Source organism: Brachyhypopomus gauderio, chromosome 21 (genome assembly GCF_052324685.1).
Source record: "Brachyhypopomus gauderio isolate BG-103 chromosome 21, BGAUD_0.2, whole genome shotgun sequence".
Taxonomy (NCBI): domain Eukaryota; kingdom Metazoa; phylum Chordata; class Actinopteri; order Gymnotiformes; family Hypopomidae; genus Brachyhypopomus; species Brachyhypopomus gauderio.
Genome location: NC_135231.1, coordinates 7,159,041 through 7,178,936, shown reverse-complemented (window position 1 = coordinate 7,178,936; position 19,896 = coordinate 7,159,041). Strand labels below are relative to the sequence as shown.

Below are 19,896 nucleotides of genomic sequence, written 5' to 3'. Positions count from 1 at the left end.
ATTTCGCTAGGGTCTTTTCTAACAACACAGAAAAAATGGAGCAAATCCATGCAAGCATTGAAAAGTTATTCAGCTTTATCCAAGGTATGTCAAGTGCACCACACCCATGTCTAAATATGCCACACCCGACACACACCATTAGCCAACTAAGCTAACATGCCAACAAATTCCTTACACGAAACCGAGGAGCTACGACAAACAACAATGCTGCACATATTACAGCAAGACCAGAAAATTCCAATGACTAAATTTCATGTCCAAATATGAACGTTATGATATCATATTTATGTCCAATATAGTCCGACAGCATAAGCTAGGTTACCGTAGCCAACTCCGGTAGCATCCGACACGATACAGAGTGCTGCAGCACTCAAACGCTCTAAAACTGTTTATAATCTAACGCTAAACTGTTTAAGTTAATGTTTAGTATTAGAATATATATTTTGTACAATATCGCTTATGAAAAATTATCCATTGTTACTCACAGTACGTAGAATCGCGTCGTAGCCGGTGTACCGTCTCACTTCCGGGTTGGCGAAAATTCCGAAAATTGCTCATATATTCCACACAAAGTAATCCGTTTATGTTCAAAAGTATCCACAATCCGCATAAAAACGAACAAAATAATCCATGGCTGCTTCAGTTTCGCCGAACAGTGTGTTCTGGGGAGCTTAGCTTAGGTTAGCAAAGGGTTAGCTTATGTTGCTATGCTAGCGGCCGAAATTGGAAATGAAGCGCCAGTTTCCGAGGGCTCAATTTAAAAATATACTTGACCAATCATGTCATATGAGGGCTGGTTAGCTTCGGAAGGATGTACACTATTGGTTAGAACAGCTTTCAATCACTTCTGAGGCTCCAGCTTGTCTCTGTGGGCTTATTGGTTCACCCTCCCCCCCTCCCCTTCGCACCTCGCCGTGGGAGAGGTTGTAAAACCTGTCATTCAAAGTCACTACCCCACTTTAGACCAATAAAAACCACTCAAATCAAAGCAGAACCGCTGCAGCTTTGTAATGAGGGGTCAAATCAGCGTTAAGAATGCTTCTGTGACGCTTAGGGGGCAGATTTGTCGGAGTGTCTCATTCAGGAAGCGGATTTTGGAAAATTTTGCAGTGAGGTGAGCAAGCTTTTTAAGGTACTTAACCACAACGGATCTACGCTGTTAAGGTCTTAAATTAAAGCCTTATTAGTAAACGATTTTTAGGTGACAAAACATTAAGACATTTCACAACATAAATATGTTTTGTAAACGGATATGTCGGGAGACCCCCTCGCGGGGTGCACTTTTGTGGTCAACTTCAAAGCCGGATATCTCGCGATCGGCTGCACGTAGACGGCTGAAACTCGGTAGGCATGTAGATGGGATAGGAAATTTTGATTTAAGCGCTTTTGTTCGGAGATTCATTAATGTTTAATATGTTTTATATCGCCGTAAAGGAGCTGGGCCCGCCGGCGGGCCCACTAGGGGGCGCTTCTGCATAAACAACAAGAACAAAAGTGAATCTGGATAAACAGTAATCATCAGTCTTAAATTAAAACAGTACAGCAACATTTTCTGATGCAGACAAAATATATATGCATGAAAAAAGGTCAATTGCCTCAACAATTAAAAACAAATACTCATAAGTAGAGCTACTTGTCTTGAAAAGTTGTTTGTTTTTAAATGGCGTTTTTTAATTACATTTATTTAGTTTTTAAACATCTGCCTTCATCATTCATGCATAAATGTGATAGAGAAAATTCCACAGATTGGATTTCTGTCACTGGTGAGGTAAAATTTACATCTACATTTTACGACATTTAGCAGACGCTCTTATCCAGAGCAACTTACAAAAGTGCTTTGCATCTGATCACAGAATTCATCCTAGGTACTAGTACGGATAGACCAGAATTCAAGATACCGTTGAGTCAGACTACTACTAAACTACAGGAGTCAATATCATTACTAGTGTTTTGCAAGTTAAACATTTGCCAAGATTTAAAGAACAGCAGCAAGTACCGAGTTAGTGCTCTGTTAAGAACTCAACAAACAGGTGGGTCTTCAGTCTACGCTTGAAGTTAGCAATAGACTCTGCAGTCCGAACAGCTAATAGAAGATCGTTCCACCATCTTGGAGCCAGGACAGAGAATAGTCTGGAGCTTTGTCTTCCATGAGACTTTAAGCATAGAGTTTCGAGTCGAGCCAAACTTGAGATTCTGAGTGCTCGCTGTATGGATCGGCTTTTGACCATGGACATCATGTAGGGAGGGGCTAGTCCATTTTTGGCTTTGTAAGCAAGCATCAAGGTTTGGTATCTGATGCGTGCTGCTACTGGAAGCCAGTGAAGAGAGCGTAGCAGAGGAGTCACATGTGAGAACTTGGGGAGATTGAAGACCAGTTGTGCTGCACCATTCTGAATTAGTTGTAGAGGACTGATGACCTGTAGAGGAAGACCTGCAAGTAGAGAATTGCAGTAGTCCAGCTTTGAGATGACTAGAGACTTCACAAGTACTTGAGTAGCTTCCTGTGAAAGGAAGGGTCGTATTCTCCGTATGTTGCAGAGGAGAAATCTGCAGGATCTGGTCAGTTTTGAAACATGTGTTGAGAAGGACAAATGGTTGTCCAATGTTACACCCAGGCTCCGAGCAGATTCTGATGGGGTTAACAAGGTGTTCTCAAAGGAAACTGTGAGGTTGTTGTGTGGGTTTGGGGTTCCTGGAATGTACAGAAGCTTAGTTTTGCTAGGGTTGAGCTTCAAATGGTGAGCAGTCATCCATGGAGCAATATCTGCCAAGCATGCCAAGATATGCCTAGAAACCTGGGTGTCAGAAGAGGGAAGGAAAGAATTAACTGGGTCTCATCAGCATAGCAATGATAAGAGAAATCATGAGAGAAAATAATGTCACCAAGGGAACGGGTATATAAAGAGAAGAGGGCCTAGGACTGAGCCTTGGGGGACTCCAGTGGAAAGTTTACATAGATTGGATGTGGATCCTCTCCATGTTACCTGATAGGAACGGTCTTCAAAATATGACTGGAACCATTTCCAAGCAGAGCCAGTCACACCGAGGCTAGAAAGTACAGAGAGGAGGATGTTGTGGTTGACTGTGTCAAAGGCTGCAGAAAGATCTAGAAGAATTAAAACATCATCATTCATGCATTTCTCAATTGGACAGAGAGCAGGTATAATCACTGCTGAATGATGCTAGTGTGCCATCTTCATGGTGTAATGATGTATTTAATTCTTAAATGATAGTTCTTAAATGATAAATTGAAAATAAAATTATTTGGCACTCAGTACAGTACAAACACTATTTAAATCATTGTCTGCAAAATGTTGAAATGATCATGTGAAAGCACTTACTGTTGAGTATAATGTTACACAAACTATGCAACTCTGTTACAGATGTGCACACAGCTCCACTGACTCAGGAACAACGGACCCCTGTGTGAGAGAAAGTGCACTTCATGTGGCTACAGCATTGCTGACAGAGTGATTGACAAAGTGTAATTGAGTCAGTGATTGAGTCAGGTGTCTTAGAACAGAACACGCTGGGGCAACGTGAGAATAGCAACATGGAGGGATTGACATGATTTTATACTGCATATGGACTGAAGGGGCAACGGGTCAACAGGACAGGTCACGGTAAGGCAGCGGGGAAGCAGGTGCTCATATACCACTCGGACCAGAGATGTAGTTCATTATTTATGTAATTATATATATAAACCCATTTACTCACTCTATTAACAAAACTCAATAGGAACAGGGCTGCAGCTTTGATCAACAAGGAGAGCTATGGGATCACACCTCTACTACACACTCACCGTGACCACACATCACTCAGAATACTCTAGGCTACCAAACCAGTGCATGAGATTCCACCACCGAGCACATCTGCCTCTGTCCGGCCTGCAGCTCCTGCCCTGCTCACAAACACAGAACAATTAAACACCAAACAGACAAAACAATTAAACAAACGAAGGGGAGGGCCAATAAACAAAACAAAAACATTTCCTTACAGATACACAATCACAAAACTCAAACCCTCTCCACATTGATACAAAAATAAAACAATATCCAACACAGCTTGGCACAAAGACAATTAAAAAAAAGAAAGAAATTAAAACCACTCAACCTTAACCAAATCCAGAATACAAAACTAAAAAGTCAACAGCCAAACAAAACAACGTAAACCTAACAGAACAACCAATAAAAAACACGACGCAAACAATCGGACACGGACAACACAAACCACAAACACCCCCAAACAAAACAGCAACACTGCCACTGTTACTGGAACAGCCCAGCGAACTTAAGGAGAAATATATAAAACACGGTCATCTTCCCCCTGGCAATTGCAATCAGTCAATAGACCCGGCAGCCACTGCGAATTCTTATCCATATAGCGCAATTGCTAGGCTGCACGCAAAGAGCAAACGGCAACAGCCCATCATTAGTATATACAGTTAGTGTTTCCAACGACGCACCCACTGAACTGGAAAGTACTGAGCTACAAACCACCAATGAACAAAGCCAGGCACAACCACGTTACATATCGTTAGCACTGTTAGAGATGCTGGAAAAGGGGCGACAGAGTAGAAAGTCCGCCCGACTGACCCGGCTCAACCGCAATTAGCTGCAATTAGGGGGAATTAGTGGGATTGCGCCAGAATTCCATTCTGCCACATTCGTATTTTGGGGGGAAATATCTGTCGTGAGATGGTGTTTGTGATTAAGTGATTATGACCATATTCTTTCATTAAATGAACTGGTCTGTGTCGTTTAATTTTAATGAGGCAGACTTGTAGCTGATGTAAATGTTTACTTTATCTGTGTGTAGTAAGTGGTACTTTTTAAAGTTTTCTGTACATTGGCCTTGGGGTGATACTTTTTACTGCATGTGTAACATTGTTTGGTTTTTGGTTTCTTGAGTACTGTCGCATTTACTTTAGAAAATATTATTAGCTTTAAAAAATGTGGTGTTACAAATAAAAACTTTATATTTATGATGCATTTCTATTGGTGTTTTGTCATTATGTTCATAAACCTTTTTTATATATAGATTCATAAAGGTTTTTATATATTATAACATTTTAACACTCAAGGCCCCATAAAACCCCAAAACTGGATAAAAGTCACAGATCAATCATTCTTTATATCAATATTAGGAACAGACAAAAACTATGTTAATATGTTTGCTTTTGGGATGATGGGGATGAGGATCCCTTTTGTAATGTATCTTGTTTAAAACTTTTTTTAAATAATGTAGTTTGATATAACATGACCGTTCTGAACAAGTTTTAATAAAATGCTGAACTAAGAGTATGGCAGAAACAACGAGAATAATGAACTTAATAGACAGGCCAGCAATAATGAAAAAGGACAGGTAATGGACCCCAACTGTAAGTGTTGGCCCAGCCACCAGACCACCACCAGCCACCAGCCTTTATAAGGTGCTCACAAGAAAGAAATCTTTGTTGATTCTTTGTCAGTGTTCTGGCAACAGACTAGCTGGTAACCCAGGTGGAGGCTCTCGAGTTTATCTCTCATAACTTCTTCCTCTTCTCTCATATTCACTCTTCTCAGGTTGTACTCTTTCCTTTCCTTAAAGAATTCACTGAAAGCAAAAGGACATGTTTGTGCAGCCCCACTTTTTTCTTCTTTTCACCTGGCTACTCTTTCAGATATTTCAATTATTTCATTTCATTCAGATTGTCCTTTGTTCTCTGTTTCCCGCCCAAACCATTTTGACCTCCTGCGCCCTGGTAGTTCTGTTGTCTCTTTGCTTTTCAAGTTGTTTCTCCTGGCTTCTTCAGTACAGCAGTTTGGTGCTGGTTCATCAACGTCCCAACTTGGATGATAATCCTAGTCTCCACAGGTAATCCTTTGTTACCCATTCTCATCTTTAGTCACACACAAGCGCAGCATTTGGGTCCTACTTACCAAAATGGTGGCTTAGTGGGTGAACCTCTGGTGAACCTTCACAGCAATCCTGGTTTGCTTCCGACCTCACCCATGACATTACACTGACTTTTTCTTGGTAAGGATTTGAGTTGGTGTGTTCTCTTTGACAATTAAGACATAACTGAAGATAAGCTTACTTAAAATCACAAGTAAAGACCTGCAGAAATCTATTCTAGAGGTTATAGGGGCATGATCTAGTATCTGAGTATTATGCAGGGTGTATGTATGTACATCACCCTTCATAATTATTGGCACACTGGTTAAGGAGTGTTCTAATAAATTCTTTTAAAAAATAACAATGCATAAAACAATGTAAAAAATAGCTTTAATTCAAGTGACTTTATTTGGTGGGAAAAAGATCGCACATTAAGAAATGAATCTGGCCACCGGCCGCGCTCTTGCAAGCGGGGAGCGCGATCTCCTGGCTGCCTGTGCCTGTGTGTTTGTCAGTCCCGTTGTTTATCCCTAATTTCCTTTTCCCTCTTGTGTCCCTTGTGTTTCATGTTCCTGTATGTGTGTTCGTCCATGTGCCCGTGTTTAATGTATTTTCCCCTGTCTTCCCAGGGAGGGGGTTCTAGAGCTGTTCGTGGCGGTTCCCACCATCGGGGGAGACGACTCTCGGAGGCTCGTGAACCCGGCGGCTCCGGACCTGCCCGTTGGTGTTGGTTCGGGGCTTTCCAGCTGCGCGGGACGCTCCGGGAGTAGCGAGCCCCTGGTGGAGGGTTCTGTCACGGTCACAGCCCCGGACCCTTCCCTGTGGGCGTGTCATTATGTCGTCTGCGTGCTGTTAGGTCCATATTAGTAGTTCCGTGGGTGTGGGTTGTTTGTGAGCGTGTTCGTAGTCTCACCTGTGCCTTGTCTCGAGATCACGAGGGTCTGTGTTAATCACCTATTTAATGTGCGCTCGCGCAGTGTCTTGTGCTCGTCTTTGTCTAAAGTTCCGTGCCAGTGTGAGTGTGTGTTTTGCTCGCTCTACGCTCGGAGCTTACACGTCTGTTTCGTCAAATAAAACGTTCTATGTTGCACCTTACGACGCTCGTCGTGCCTCCTTCCTACGAGCGTCACAAACTACAGTAGAAATTACATAAACGGTTCAAATCCTAGAAATTGTTAAGAGTGCCAATAACTGTGGAACATGCCATTTTATGGCAAATAATTACTTCTTAGTATTTTTTCTAATTTGAGTTCAAGGTTGCTTTTTTTGCTTCTGCAATAAAAATGATGATGACTTGCAAATGATTCAACAAGGGTTAGGGTGTCAAAAACTGGAGTGTTAAATTTACAGAGTTAAGCATTTCCAAGTTGATTTTCACTCCCCAAGAGTAATTTTAACACTGTTAGATTTAAATGGTGCAGCATTTATTGGCGCCAGAATGAAACAGCACCACAGTTCATGGTGGAACAGGGAAAAACTAAATTGGTGAACGTCAATTTCTGAAAATGTTACCAGCATTAAAAGGATAGTAATGTGATTTTGATAGCCTAAACCACAGTATCAAAGTGTATGTAGTATTATTGTATTATTAAACAAGGTTATATGTATGTGTGTTTCACAATTAATGTGTGTGTTTATTTTAGGTGCAGGTGTTTCTCCCCAGAGATGGAAAGCAGTATTTCTGGACCTTTAGGGATCTCTTAGGTAGAAGCCCCCTGATGTTGTGGGGTGAGCGGGTCTTGAAGAGGTGAGGGCTCCCCTTATGTTGGGGGACTAGTTGTGTTGACTAGTATGTATCAGTTGACTTCTGGTTATTGTATCCTTTATTTGGATTATGTTATGGGTTTTGCATTGGTGCACTTTATTCATTAAATCCTTCATTTTCAGTGAGACTGGTGTGATCGTGTCTTTCTTTTACTTGCGCTCCATTGCTAGTCACATCTGAACTTAATTTCTACAATGGTTTTAATATTCAAAGTGCCAGACACCTACTGCCTGACCGGATAAGCCTACACCATGATGGACATTATTACATATTTTCCTTTTCTTAATTTTTTTCTGTCTAAATTGTTGTTTTTGTTGTTGTTGTCATGGTGACCGGTCAGAGGAGGATGGGTTCCCCCCCCTGAGTCTTGGTTCCTCTCAAGGTTTCTTCCTCATGCAAAAAAACTAGGGAGTTTTTCCTTGCCACTGTCGCCCTTGGCTTGCTCACTGGGGGCTAGGACTCGGCACTTGTAAAGCTGCTTTGTGACAACAACTGTTGTAAAAAGCGCTATATAAACAAAATTTGATTGATTGATTGAAAGTTCATACAGTGTTAGAGATTAATGTTTGTACATTGTACCTTCTTTCACAATGTTTTAGTTCAGCTTTGAAGGACCTCAAGAGGAAACAAGCAAAAAATGTATGGGAATATATTATTCTAATTTTTACATTTTAATGGTATTAATAGCTAACTATTTAGGGAGTGAACTAACACTACTGAAACTGTTTTCAGAGTTAACAAAGTAACTCTCATCAAATGATAAATGTTTTAACTATTTTGAAAGTGTTAATTTAACTCTGCAGATTGTGGAGCTATATAAACCCACAAAAAGTGTTAAAATTTACTCTGTGGGACTGTGAATGTGGGAGTCAATTCAACACTGAACTTTTTGCCGTGTGGTACACTACACGTGACAGGGTCATCTGAGAAGTCTTGCAGATGCCATGAACCAGAATCAAATATGAAATCTGAGCACAGGTCCTTGAGACACTCCAAAGCTATGCATAGCCAAGTCTAACACAGCCCTGCTATCTCACACAGAGTTATTGTTAAGGATTTCATCATTACTGCATTTTTCTAGCCAAAAAAATGAACCGATGATCAAGTTCCTACTTGATCACAACAGGGAAACCTGATCTTTTACTGTACATCTGCACTAACAGTGAATTTTGTCAGTATGCATGGAATTTGGATAAAAGGGTTTATATAGGCTCTGAAGCTGTGGTTAGTCTGACCAGATGTGCAAAGGTGTTGACAACACGCAGTTTTAGGAAAGTTAGCATCATTATAAAAATGAGTCAAGGTAAGTGTTTGCATATTCATCAAAGTCATTTTGTAAACTGTATACAAATGTTTATGTATTTGCTACACTTAAAAAAGATTTTTTGCCAAAAAGGGTCATAGTATACGTGTAAATAAATCATAAATTATGACTGAAAAATAAATTCTTTTGCATTATTCTATGCAGCACGCCAGTGTCTTTAGCGCTGTTGATTTTAGTGTTGAATTAATTTAGCTGTAATGTTCTAATTATTTTGTTTGAAATAATGAATTCCTCAGATGTACATGTTCTGTGTTTATTTTTATGTGCAGGTTTATTTGATATTGATCTCCAGCGTGAGAAGAATAATCTCGAGCACCACACCGATGTGTTCCGTGAGGATCGTCTCATCGTGAGACGCGGGCAACCTTTCACACTCACTTTGAGCCTGAAGTCTGATGTTTCCAAACTCAACCAGGCCACTGTGATAGCTGAAACAGGTATTCAGATTATGAGTATTAATAGGTTAATACATGTTATTGATGTGTGATTAATGAACAGGTCAAAATGATCAATATGATTCTCCATAATCAATTATAGCTGTTAGGATCAAAAGAGCCTGCTTGTCTAGAAAAAAAGTTTTTTTGATCTCACAATTGTAGTTTAAGGGTAATATGGCTGTCTATGCAGGGCAGCCTTCTTCAGTGTCCTCTGGGACCAGGATCTCTATGGACATGAGCGGAAGACCACAGGACTCTGGATGGAGTGCAGCATTGTCTCATCATGGGAAGGACACATCACTGACCATCTGTGCTGCTCCCAAAGCTCCTATTGGCGAATACCATCTAATCATGTGTGGTCTCTCAGTACGTCAAAGAGATATTGAACATGTTACTTATGATCCTAATTGTTTTACTGTAGACTACAGCAGTTATTTTACAATATATTATGGTAAAAATATATATAATTTTATTGATATGTAATCTTGTCATTACTACAATTCTTAGTTTGATATAAGCCATGAAATTAGTTCCTGAAAGTGTGAACATTGCATGTGTCAAGAAAGATTTAAATACAGAAGAACTAAGATGTTGTGTAAACCAAATGGTTAAGAATTTAAAAACAGATGTATGATTGACATTGTTCTTAGGAAAAGAGGTACAGTGGAGCTAGCCAGACAGGATGTGGGGGGAGAGGATAGCACAAGATAAGCTGGGAACAAGGAGGAGAAGAGAAGTGATAACTGATAATATAATCACAAGTTCCCTTACATAAAGTAATTTTATTCATGTTTAATCTTGTCATTACTACACTTTTTAGCTTGATGTTCTCCTGATTAAAATATGGTGTGAAATTGATCTTTTTATAAGTAGCTGAAGGAAAGTGTGAACACAGCATGTTTTAAAACTCAGTTAAGGAATCGTTATGATTCTCCACAGCAACAGCAGCTGTCGTTGTGTACATTCATCCTGCTCTTCAATCCCTGGTGTGCAGGTATGTGATGAACGACACAAAACACAGAGTCTGTTGAAAAAAGAAAAAATAACTTGTTAGTCTAATCTTGGTAAATGAAAACGATTAGTCTGATTTATCTGATGTTCTCATTATCGCTCTTAAAATTGATCAATCAAGGCTTTGTTTTGGTGGTGATGCTTTTAAAATGCGACAGATGACGACGTGTACATGGAGTCTCATCAAGAGCGGGAGGAGTATGTTATGTCCCAAGATGGGATTATCTTCAAAGGCAATGGTGACCACATCATTTCATGCCCATGGAATTTTGGCCAGGTATGGTCTCATATTACTATGGCTTTTGTAGCATAAAACCAGTTTAGTCATGTGTTTAGAGTAAGGGTGTGTATCTAGTTTATATATATATATATATATATTATATATATATATCAATTACACAAAAAATACCAAATGAGAGTTTGAGCAGGGCAAAACCAAACCAGAACCAAGACTCCGGTTGGTCGAGGCTCAATAGCATCACAGAGTAGATCTCGGTTGGATTTTAGCAAGTTTTACATTTGTCCAATAGACTCGATGAAGCAATTTTAATTGAATCAATTTCTGCTTAACACAGATTGAAGAGCTATAAATACAATGTATAATATTGTCCCACTGTTTGTCTTCAAGTTGTAATTGTCTTGTTCACATGTTTGGTGCAAGTCAGAGAAGAGGTAAAGGAGGATATCAAGTTGTATGTTTTCGATATAATTGTTGTTGTATTACTGACCTCAAGAATAAAATCAGAGGGAAAATCTGGAAAAATATTTCTAGCATAATTCCAGATCTGCAAGAACCTATAAAAGTGGGTTTTAAAAAGAGGGAATTACAGCGTGAAATCTGACAAAGTAGGAAGGACTCTGTCTATATTAAAATCTTTGACTGACCTGATATCAGCCTTGTGCCAGGTGAGGAAAGTGTAACAAACCTGGCTTAGCCAGTGGGACGCATATGCAGCTTTCAAGAGGTTTAATGTAAATGTCTAACACAAAAACAACACAACTCATACAAAGACCAAAGATAACAATAAAACTAACACAAAAGAAGCAAGAACCACAAAAGTCAGAGAGACAAACCGAATACTCACAAATTACACTATACAGCTTAACAACATTCAACTCACAAGTTACAATAACCCACAACCACAGAGACCAAACACAGGACTTAAATACATCAACTAAACAAGGAACACAACAAGACACACCTGAAGGTGATAACGAGGGGCAGAGAACACGGCAGGGGTGTGAAAACAGAGACAACTAGGAAATGTCAAAATAAAAGACACTCAAACACACCGAGAACAAAACAAAAGACTAGACTGACAGGGGGGAGGCAGGACCACATGACAGAAAGAAGAATCAAACAAACAAACAGTTTTGCTCATTTGCATACTTTATGATTTTTTCCTGTGTTTTTTAAGTTTGAATCAGGAATCCTAAATGTCTGTCTGAAGATCCTGGATACAAGTCTCCAGCATAAGGAAGACCCAGATAGAGACGTCTCTCAGAGAGGTGACCCCGTGTACGTGACCAGGGTTCTTAGCGCCATGGTGAGTGCAGTATGACAACAGAGAGGGCGGGGCTGTCACACTGCAGTTTAATGTCTCTGACCTACTTGATTCTTGGCCGTCACATTTAACAGGTCATCACACTGACAAGTGGTGTCAGGTATGACAACCGCTGCACTGTGCTGTGGTGTTAGTGAGGTGTATTTCTTCTTTAGCAATGCTGTGATGATGAGTGAAGAAGTCTCCACCGACACTGTCTTAGTTGTCAATAATACATTTATTACAAATAAGAACAGCATCTTATCAAGCACCCGGGTCTTGCTTGAGAGAGGTCTGGTGCCAATTGTGAATCCCCTCTCTTGAATGCTGCATCTCTACTCATATTTATATGCGAGTCGTTCAAAGACGTCTAGGGCCGCTCACATCTGCATAGCATGTCATACGTACTGAAAAAGAAGAAGGAATAGGAGTGCAAGGGGCCTCAATATTTAGTCTAGACAGAGACAGGAAAAGGGCCCACATGACCTATGACCTCTGGACTAGGGCTCCTATCACCTAAGCTAAACCCCATATGTAACCGTATGTTTTAGACCTCTTTGTCCAGCTCAACTCACCATCATAGGAGAGAAATGAATTTTAGAGACTTACAGTTTAAACTTAATCACTACATAAAGTATTACATAGGCTCAGACACTACATTAGGATCAGGATGTGTGTGGTAGTAACCTTGGTGTATGTGGACCATGTTTACATGCTGGTTCTAACACTGGCTGCTTTTGCATGAGTTTGTCTACTGTGCAGTTTTATATATTCAGTGCTGCATACTGCTGCTTAATGTAAATTGTGCTTATGTGTCAGATAAACGAAAATGATGACAGTGGAGTCCTGCTTGGCAGATGGAAAGAAACCTACCCTAATGGGGTGGAGCCTACCGCATGGACAGGAAGTGTAGAAATCCTACACCAGTGGAGTGACTGCAACTGTGAATCGGTGCGCTATGGCCAGTGCTGGGTGTTTGCAGCTGTGGGTTGCACAGGTAATATCCAAAAAGAAGTTGTTTTTCCAGCTAATACCCTTTCAGAAGTTATCAGGATAATGTGATCCAATGAGGAAATTGCAAATCAGAAGCTGTTCATACAAGTAATACTCTTTAAGGAGCCATTCATCAAATAGTATAATATCCAATCAGAAGTGAGCTGTACACAAGATACCCAATGAGATTACCCCACAGTGAGGATCACCTGCTTGTGGAGAATCTTCTTGATTGGTTAGCACAGTTGATCCTTAAATATAGATTTATATTGCGACCTTGTCTAATCTAATGAGGTAAGGCTGATGCACGTCCATAGACTAACGCCTGGAACGAACACATTTAGTATATAAATAAAGAAAAACACACATTAATATTATGTTCTGGGACTTACTGCAGATGTATTTCTTTTTCTAAATGTTTCTATTTTACTGGCACCTGTCAGAAGGTAAAGATAGAAGTGACCTTCAAATGAATCACCAAAACAGTGGCAGTATAAGAGCTCATCTAAGGCCTTCAAAGGAAACAGAAGTAATGCCAGAGAAGCATGCATATGCATGAGCCTACCTCAGCCTCCTGCTGCTGTGATCTGAATGTAATGTAAATTTGCCATGTTTGTCAATTGTGATTTTCACCCCAACTGAAATGTTACAATACATATATTGGCTTCCATAAACGTTTCTTTATCATGTTCTACTATAGTCAGAAATCAATTTGAGATGCAGGTTTAGGGGTTGAAGTTGATTCCTCAACTCTTCTGGTTTATAAAAGGCATGTAATCCCACCAATGATACAAAACTCAGTCTGATCATTTGTAAGAGGTCTCAAAGTTCAATTTGGCATGAAGGAGATTACACCAGACATACAAAACAAATGTAACATTAACATTAAAATAATAGTGAATTTGTAGGAAGTCAAATCTCAGAGAATCTATTTCTGCTTGCCAGTCGCACGAGCACTTGGTATTCCTTGTCGTGTCATCACCAACTTTAAATCAGCCCACGACTCAAATGGTGACCTGAAGATTGAGGTATACCTCACCGCGAATGGGATAGTAGAGAAGGAACGTGTGTGGTGAGATTCTGCACCTTCATCTTTTCACAATAATTCAACCATTGGGTCACTTTGAAATGAAACATTAATGTTAAGGGTCCTAATTCAAGCAGTCTCCCAGTTCTTGTAATATTTCAGGATGAGATAGTCAGACTTCAACAGCTTCAATTGTAGTTTACAGTGGGCTTTCTGTGTGGTCAAATACAGAGGTAATGGAACCTGTAAATTCTGAAAAAAAACCACATGGGGCAGAACCAGCACCATATTGCAAGTAAACCCATATCCGTCCAGGGATGTACACAGAAACCTAAAATGTATCACCATTCAAATGTGTGTTGGATGTAACAATTTACATAAAATGAGAAGACTGACTGTATACTGCTTAGTGTAGATTTTACTCAACTGTTAGCAAAAAAATAGTATAAAAGCACAGTACTTATCCATTTCATTGATAATGTAACTTCTAAACAGGAATTTTCATTGCTGGGTGGAAAGTTGGATGAAGCGTTCTGATCTCAAACCAGGTTATGATGGCTGGCAAGTCAGTGATCCAACTCCTCAAGAGCAAAGTGAAGGTATGGCTACAAAAATAAACGAATGGCTGAAGATTTGAAAAACCTAAAGAAATGAACATGCAAATCTCATATACTCTATTTTACTGCATATCGGTGCATAAATGCAATTTATGCTCGTCTTTTCCTTTGGTGATTAAATTCCAAATATTAAACAGATTTTGAAGAGTGACAGCCTTCAAGTAGCAGCCTGAACACTAAAATGTGTAATCCAAATGCCCACAGACGAAAACCAACAGTGCCATAAAGTTCTATGTTTCCTGGTCATGTGCTATAGGCGTGATGTGTTGCGGTCCCGTCCCTGTGAAGGCCATAAAGGAAGGTGACCTCACCTGCAAGTACGACGCTGCCTTTGTGTATGCCGAGGTCAACGCGGATGTAATTGTGAAGGAGAAACTGTCAGATGGAACTGTGGGGGACACTGTGGCTGTGGATGTAGTCCAAGTAGGTCAAAAGATTAGCACCAAGAAGATCGGCGTGGATGCCAGAGAGGATGTCACCCATCTGTATAAGCACACAGAAGGTGAACTGCATCACGTGTCATTTCCCCAGCTATCTATGGAAATCAAGAAACTTTTACCACCATGTCCTCATAGATGAAAACAAAGCTGTGCATTTTTAATTGTATATTCTATTGAAATCTATTCCATGAAATTAAACCCAAACCATGTTTTCTCTCACAGGCTCAAAGCTGGAGCGCGAGTCCTACAGGAACGCACAGGTCTGTCAGGATTTTGACCTGAGCATCGAGTGCCCTCAAGGGATTAAGAAGGGCTCAGACTTTACCCTGCACGTCCTCGTGCTGAACAAAAGCAGCACTGTGAAGAAGATAAGCCTCCAACTCAGCTCCAGAGGTGTGCTGTACAACGGTAAACCAATCAACGAGGGTTCTCAAAGTCTCGTGAAAAAACATTCCCTCAGTCCTGGCAAAGGTTAGTAGGAGTGTTGCAGGAAATTGCTGAAAAGAAATTGCATGATGAGTCTATTATTCACTGTGTTAATGTTGAATGGGCATTTAGTGACCTCCTTCAGAGATTTACTGCCTGAAATATAGCCTCATTACCACTGCTCTACCAGAGAACGTAAATGGAATCTGTACGCTGCACCATCGCTGATTTGTTTGATGGACACTGATGATCAGTATGGCGAATAACGCCGTTAAAAATAACGGCGTTAGGTAACGGCGTCATTTTGTCAGTAACGGGATAATATAATTAATTACTTTTCCTGTCGTTACAACGCCTTTGACGTTACTGGTCATTAAAAGCGGTGCGTTACTATATATTGATATACTAACAGTAATGCGAGCGGACCGCTGCCCAGGCTAATGAGGAGTAACAGATCTCGATAGGTCACAGTTCTCGGTGTAACACCTGTTTAACTTAACAAGTCAGTAAGCGATTGGCTGAGGCAGTGTTATGGCTAAAGCACCACCAACTCTGCCCTTTATCGACGAAAGTGCCCTTTTGAAACATCGGGGTTTTTTTATTTATTTTTTTTATCATTTTACTGAGGTCGGTTTGAAATGGTTTTTTGAAAACATGAGCGATTAAAAACAATGCCCTGAAATGAGCCACCACCTCGCACACGCCCGACCTCTCTCTTCCTTTAACACCAGATGCGCAGTTTAGTTCAGCGAGTGGAAGGAAGCGTCTTCAGCACAGCAGTTCTCGGTGTAACACCTGTTTAACTTAACAAGTCAGTAAGCGATTGGCTGAGGCAGTGTTATGGCTAAAGCACCACCAACTCTGCCCTTTATCGACGAAAGTGCCCTTTTGAAACATCGGGGTTTTTTTATTTATTTTTTTTATCATTTTACTGAGGTCGGTTTGAAATGGTTTTTTGAAAACATGAGCGATTAAAAACAATGCCCTGAAATGAGCCACCACCTCGCACACGCCCGACCTCTCTCTTCCTTTAACACCAGATGCGCAGTTTAGTTCAGCGAGTGGAAGGAAGCGTCTTCAGCACAGCAGTTCTCGGTGTAACACCTGTTTAACTTAACAAGTCAGTAAGCGATTGGCTGAGGCAGTGTTATGGCTAAAGCACCACCAACTCTGCCCTTTATCGACGAAAGTGCCCTTTTGAAACATCGGGGTTTTTTTATTTATTTTTTTTTATCATTTTACTGAGGTCGGTTTGAAATGGTTTTTTGAAAACATGAGCGATTAAAAACAATGCCCTGAAATGAGCCACCACCTCGCACACGCCCGACCTCTCTCTTCCTTTAACACCAGATGCGCTGCAGCAGCAGTTTAGTTCAGCGAGTGGAAGGAAGCGTCTTCAGCACAGCACACACGGTCACAGATAGACTTCTTCTCCCGTGCCCCACCAGCCAGGTTACATACACATCAAGCAAAATCGTACCGTTTGCCCTCTAAGCCCAACGTGAAATCATTTTCTTGTGCAGTATGTCTCATACAGCACCAAACTACTAAGCATTTTTAGCCGATGGTCACCTGATAAACTAGTCGCACTAGCCCAAATCAATGATAGATCACGTGAGGACGACCACATACAAATAATTAAGGTAGAGTTTGCAAATCTATGTGTTAAGCTGAACGTACTCAGTAGTTCACTCAGTAGCCTATAACTCCTTCTCCTACTTTTTGGTCTTTTTACTGTCTTAATTGTAGGCATATATTGATTTAAATTGTAAAATATATGCAACAAGGCCTGCAGACAGTGGAGGGTAAACAGAAGTTAACTGAAGGACGTGACTGTAGGCTATATAGTTAATATTGGATATCAATCAATCAATCAATCAAAGTTTATTTGTATAGCGCTTTTAACAACTCAAGTTGTCGCAAAGCAGCTTTACAGGATTTACAAGGTTAACAATACTATGGGTCCAGAACCCTAATGAGCAAGCCAAAGGCGACAGTGGCGAGGAAAAACTCCCTATGATGGGGGGGAATAGGAAGAAACCTCGGGAGAACCAATGAATTATATCAGTTGGCTGCGTGACTTTTTTCCATTGAAAACTCACGTTTAGAGAATGTTACAAATAAATTCAACATGTGCTTGTAGTTTTTTTTTTTTGCGCTAAAAAGTGCCCTTGCTGATGATGACTAAGCTGTGATGCCTACACCATGACAGCACCTGTCTGAAGTCTGATGCATCATACTCTTTTCACACTTTGAGTTTGCAGCATTCAGCAAAATCCCAGATGCTGATTGTAACTCATCCTGCTGGACTTTGTGGGCATGTGCTCCTATTTCTGTGCAAAGTCTATTTCTACTGGTAACGAGCCCGGCTGTGCTGTCCTCGTTAACGCCATGCGGTGCCGTTGTTCAGAAGCCGTCTTTCCCATCTTGGCAGAGCTGAGGGTTCCGATGGAGCACACCTACAACAGCTACTCCACACTGCTCCACACTGACTGTCAGCTGGTGGTCACCGCGCAGCTCACAGACATCGGAACCTCTGGCAGGATGATGGAGAAACGCGTCATCATCCTGGAGGATCCTGAGATCAACATTCAGGTGAACAACATCAGACATTTTGTGCCTCCCTCTAGTGGCCAAAGGCAGCCTAGCAACCTGGTGTTTCATTGAAAATGTCATTTGACAAAATCGTTTGTCACTTTATAATTTTAAAGCTCTCTGTGTTTTAAGAGTGATATAATTTATTTAATGAGATTAAATAAACATTTGTGTATCTCATGAGACCAGATTTCCTATTCCTGACAGTTATTAGATGGTTAGACAAGAGTGTCCAATTTGTGTTTGCCTGCAGATTCTCGAGCAGCCCAGAGTGGGATGGCAGAGCTCTGCAAAGCTGTCAGTGATAAACCCATTGCCTGAGGAGCTAGAAAAATGCTGCTTTACTATGGAGGGATCAAATCTCACTAACGGAGAAACCCTGTCTCACACGTATGTAGCTATTGTTGTATCGGTACTTTGAATGAGCTCAATCATTCTGAGGAGATTGTCTAAACAAATGTTTTTTCTCAATGCAGGATTCGAAATGTGGGCCCTGGAAAAGAGGCCAGTGTGAAGATCTACTTCACACCAACCCAAAGTGGCCCACGCAAGCTGATGGTGGATTTTTACAGCAAAAAGTTGGGCCATGTCAAAGCTTACGAAAATCTGAATGTCAGCAAGTAGATGCAAGGAGAAAGAGCATTAAAAGAGAAAAGAACAAGGGATGTCTAATCTTGACCCAGTCGTGGCCAGGGTTTCTCTCTGGTACATTTGACCAAGCGTAGTTTAAACATGATGATAATACACAATATTAAAAGCATTACTAATTAAATCTTTCAGTTTACTTTTGCTGTGCTTCTGTCATATATGATAATTACAGAACGCTCTGAAAATAAGACTAATTCGTTACCCCCCTAACACAGGGGTGTCCCGCGGCCCGCATTCAAATCTTCTGGCCCGCAGCCTCTGTTGATTGCAGTATTTTATATATCACTAAAAGATGGATTTTTCTATTTCCGTCCTTCATGTTATACTATTTACAAACGCCTTAATGCTGACATTAAAGCCTTCATATATTACATGGCATAATCTATTTTTTGCTGTATAAATTATCAGCGTACATTCGACTACATGAGTGTGAAGTAAATAATGGAAATCAGTCCATTAACTAAAGGGCAGCAGTAAAGACTCAGTAGAAGCATCACAACAGTGAGCAATGCAAATGTATCCCTCAGAAATGTTACAAATTAATACATTTATAAGAATTACATAATAGGTAGTGAAAAATATGAATGACTCCTACATCTATGACTGTACCCCCACCTGATTTTAAGCATGATTTATTTCTTTTTTGATTTATTTATTATTTATTTCTTGCAATACTTATTGCAAAAAAAGAACACAAACTAAGCACATACAAACCGTCCCTCTCCCCATTTTCACACATGCATGTCTGAGTCTTGAGGTCAATGTTGCAGTCAAGCATATTCAATTCAGCAAACATTCTTATCCCACTATTTATACCTACAATCTTCTGTAAAGGTTAAGAGGCATGTCATTAAATTGCTGCAAACATAGTGATAAAGGTAATACAGAGATGTCACTTGCTAAGTAAGCCAGGGTCAGCATAACTGTTACTCAGCAGCATAGCACATGCAGCATAGCACTACCCGACAGTAGGAAACTAGTTACTAGAGACTTATATTCAGGGAAGATGAATTGCTCAACATGTGCAGGGACCCATAACAGAACACAAGTCCACTCCAGAAACGGTGGCCTGTGTATCTGGAGGGAGTCTCTAGGTTCACAGTTCAATGTGAAATATGCCCACAGGTGGACATTAGCTTTAATTTTGGGAGCCAGTATGTCCTCGGTGGGCATTCGTAACAATGACTCAGAA

The 19,896-nt window shown here is 40.5% G+C and overlaps 1 protein-coding gene across 1 annotated transcript; it reads left to right on the top strand.

Annotated features, from left to right (window-relative positions):
• Positions 1–8,845: 8,845 nt before the first annotated feature.
• LOC143485151 (protein-glutamine gamma-glutamyltransferase 2-like) lies at positions 8,846–18,840 on the top strand. Its single transcript, XM_076984423.1, has 14 exons — positions 8,846–8,945; positions 9,236–9,403; positions 9,594–9,769; positions 10,343–10,397; positions 10,573–10,691; positions 11,833–11,961; positions 12,778–12,955; positions 13,897–14,023; positions 14,474–14,577; positions 14,852–15,097; positions 15,258–15,506; positions 17,896–18,056; positions 18,310–18,446; positions 18,533–18,840. Exons 1-14 carry the CDS (start codon positions 8,936–8,938, stop codon positions 18,678–18,680), a joined length of 2,007 nt encoding a protein of 668 aa, XP_076840538.1. The 5' UTR covers positions 8,846–8,935; the 3' UTR covers positions 18,681–18,840.
• Positions 18,841–19,896: the final 1,056 nt, after the last annotated feature.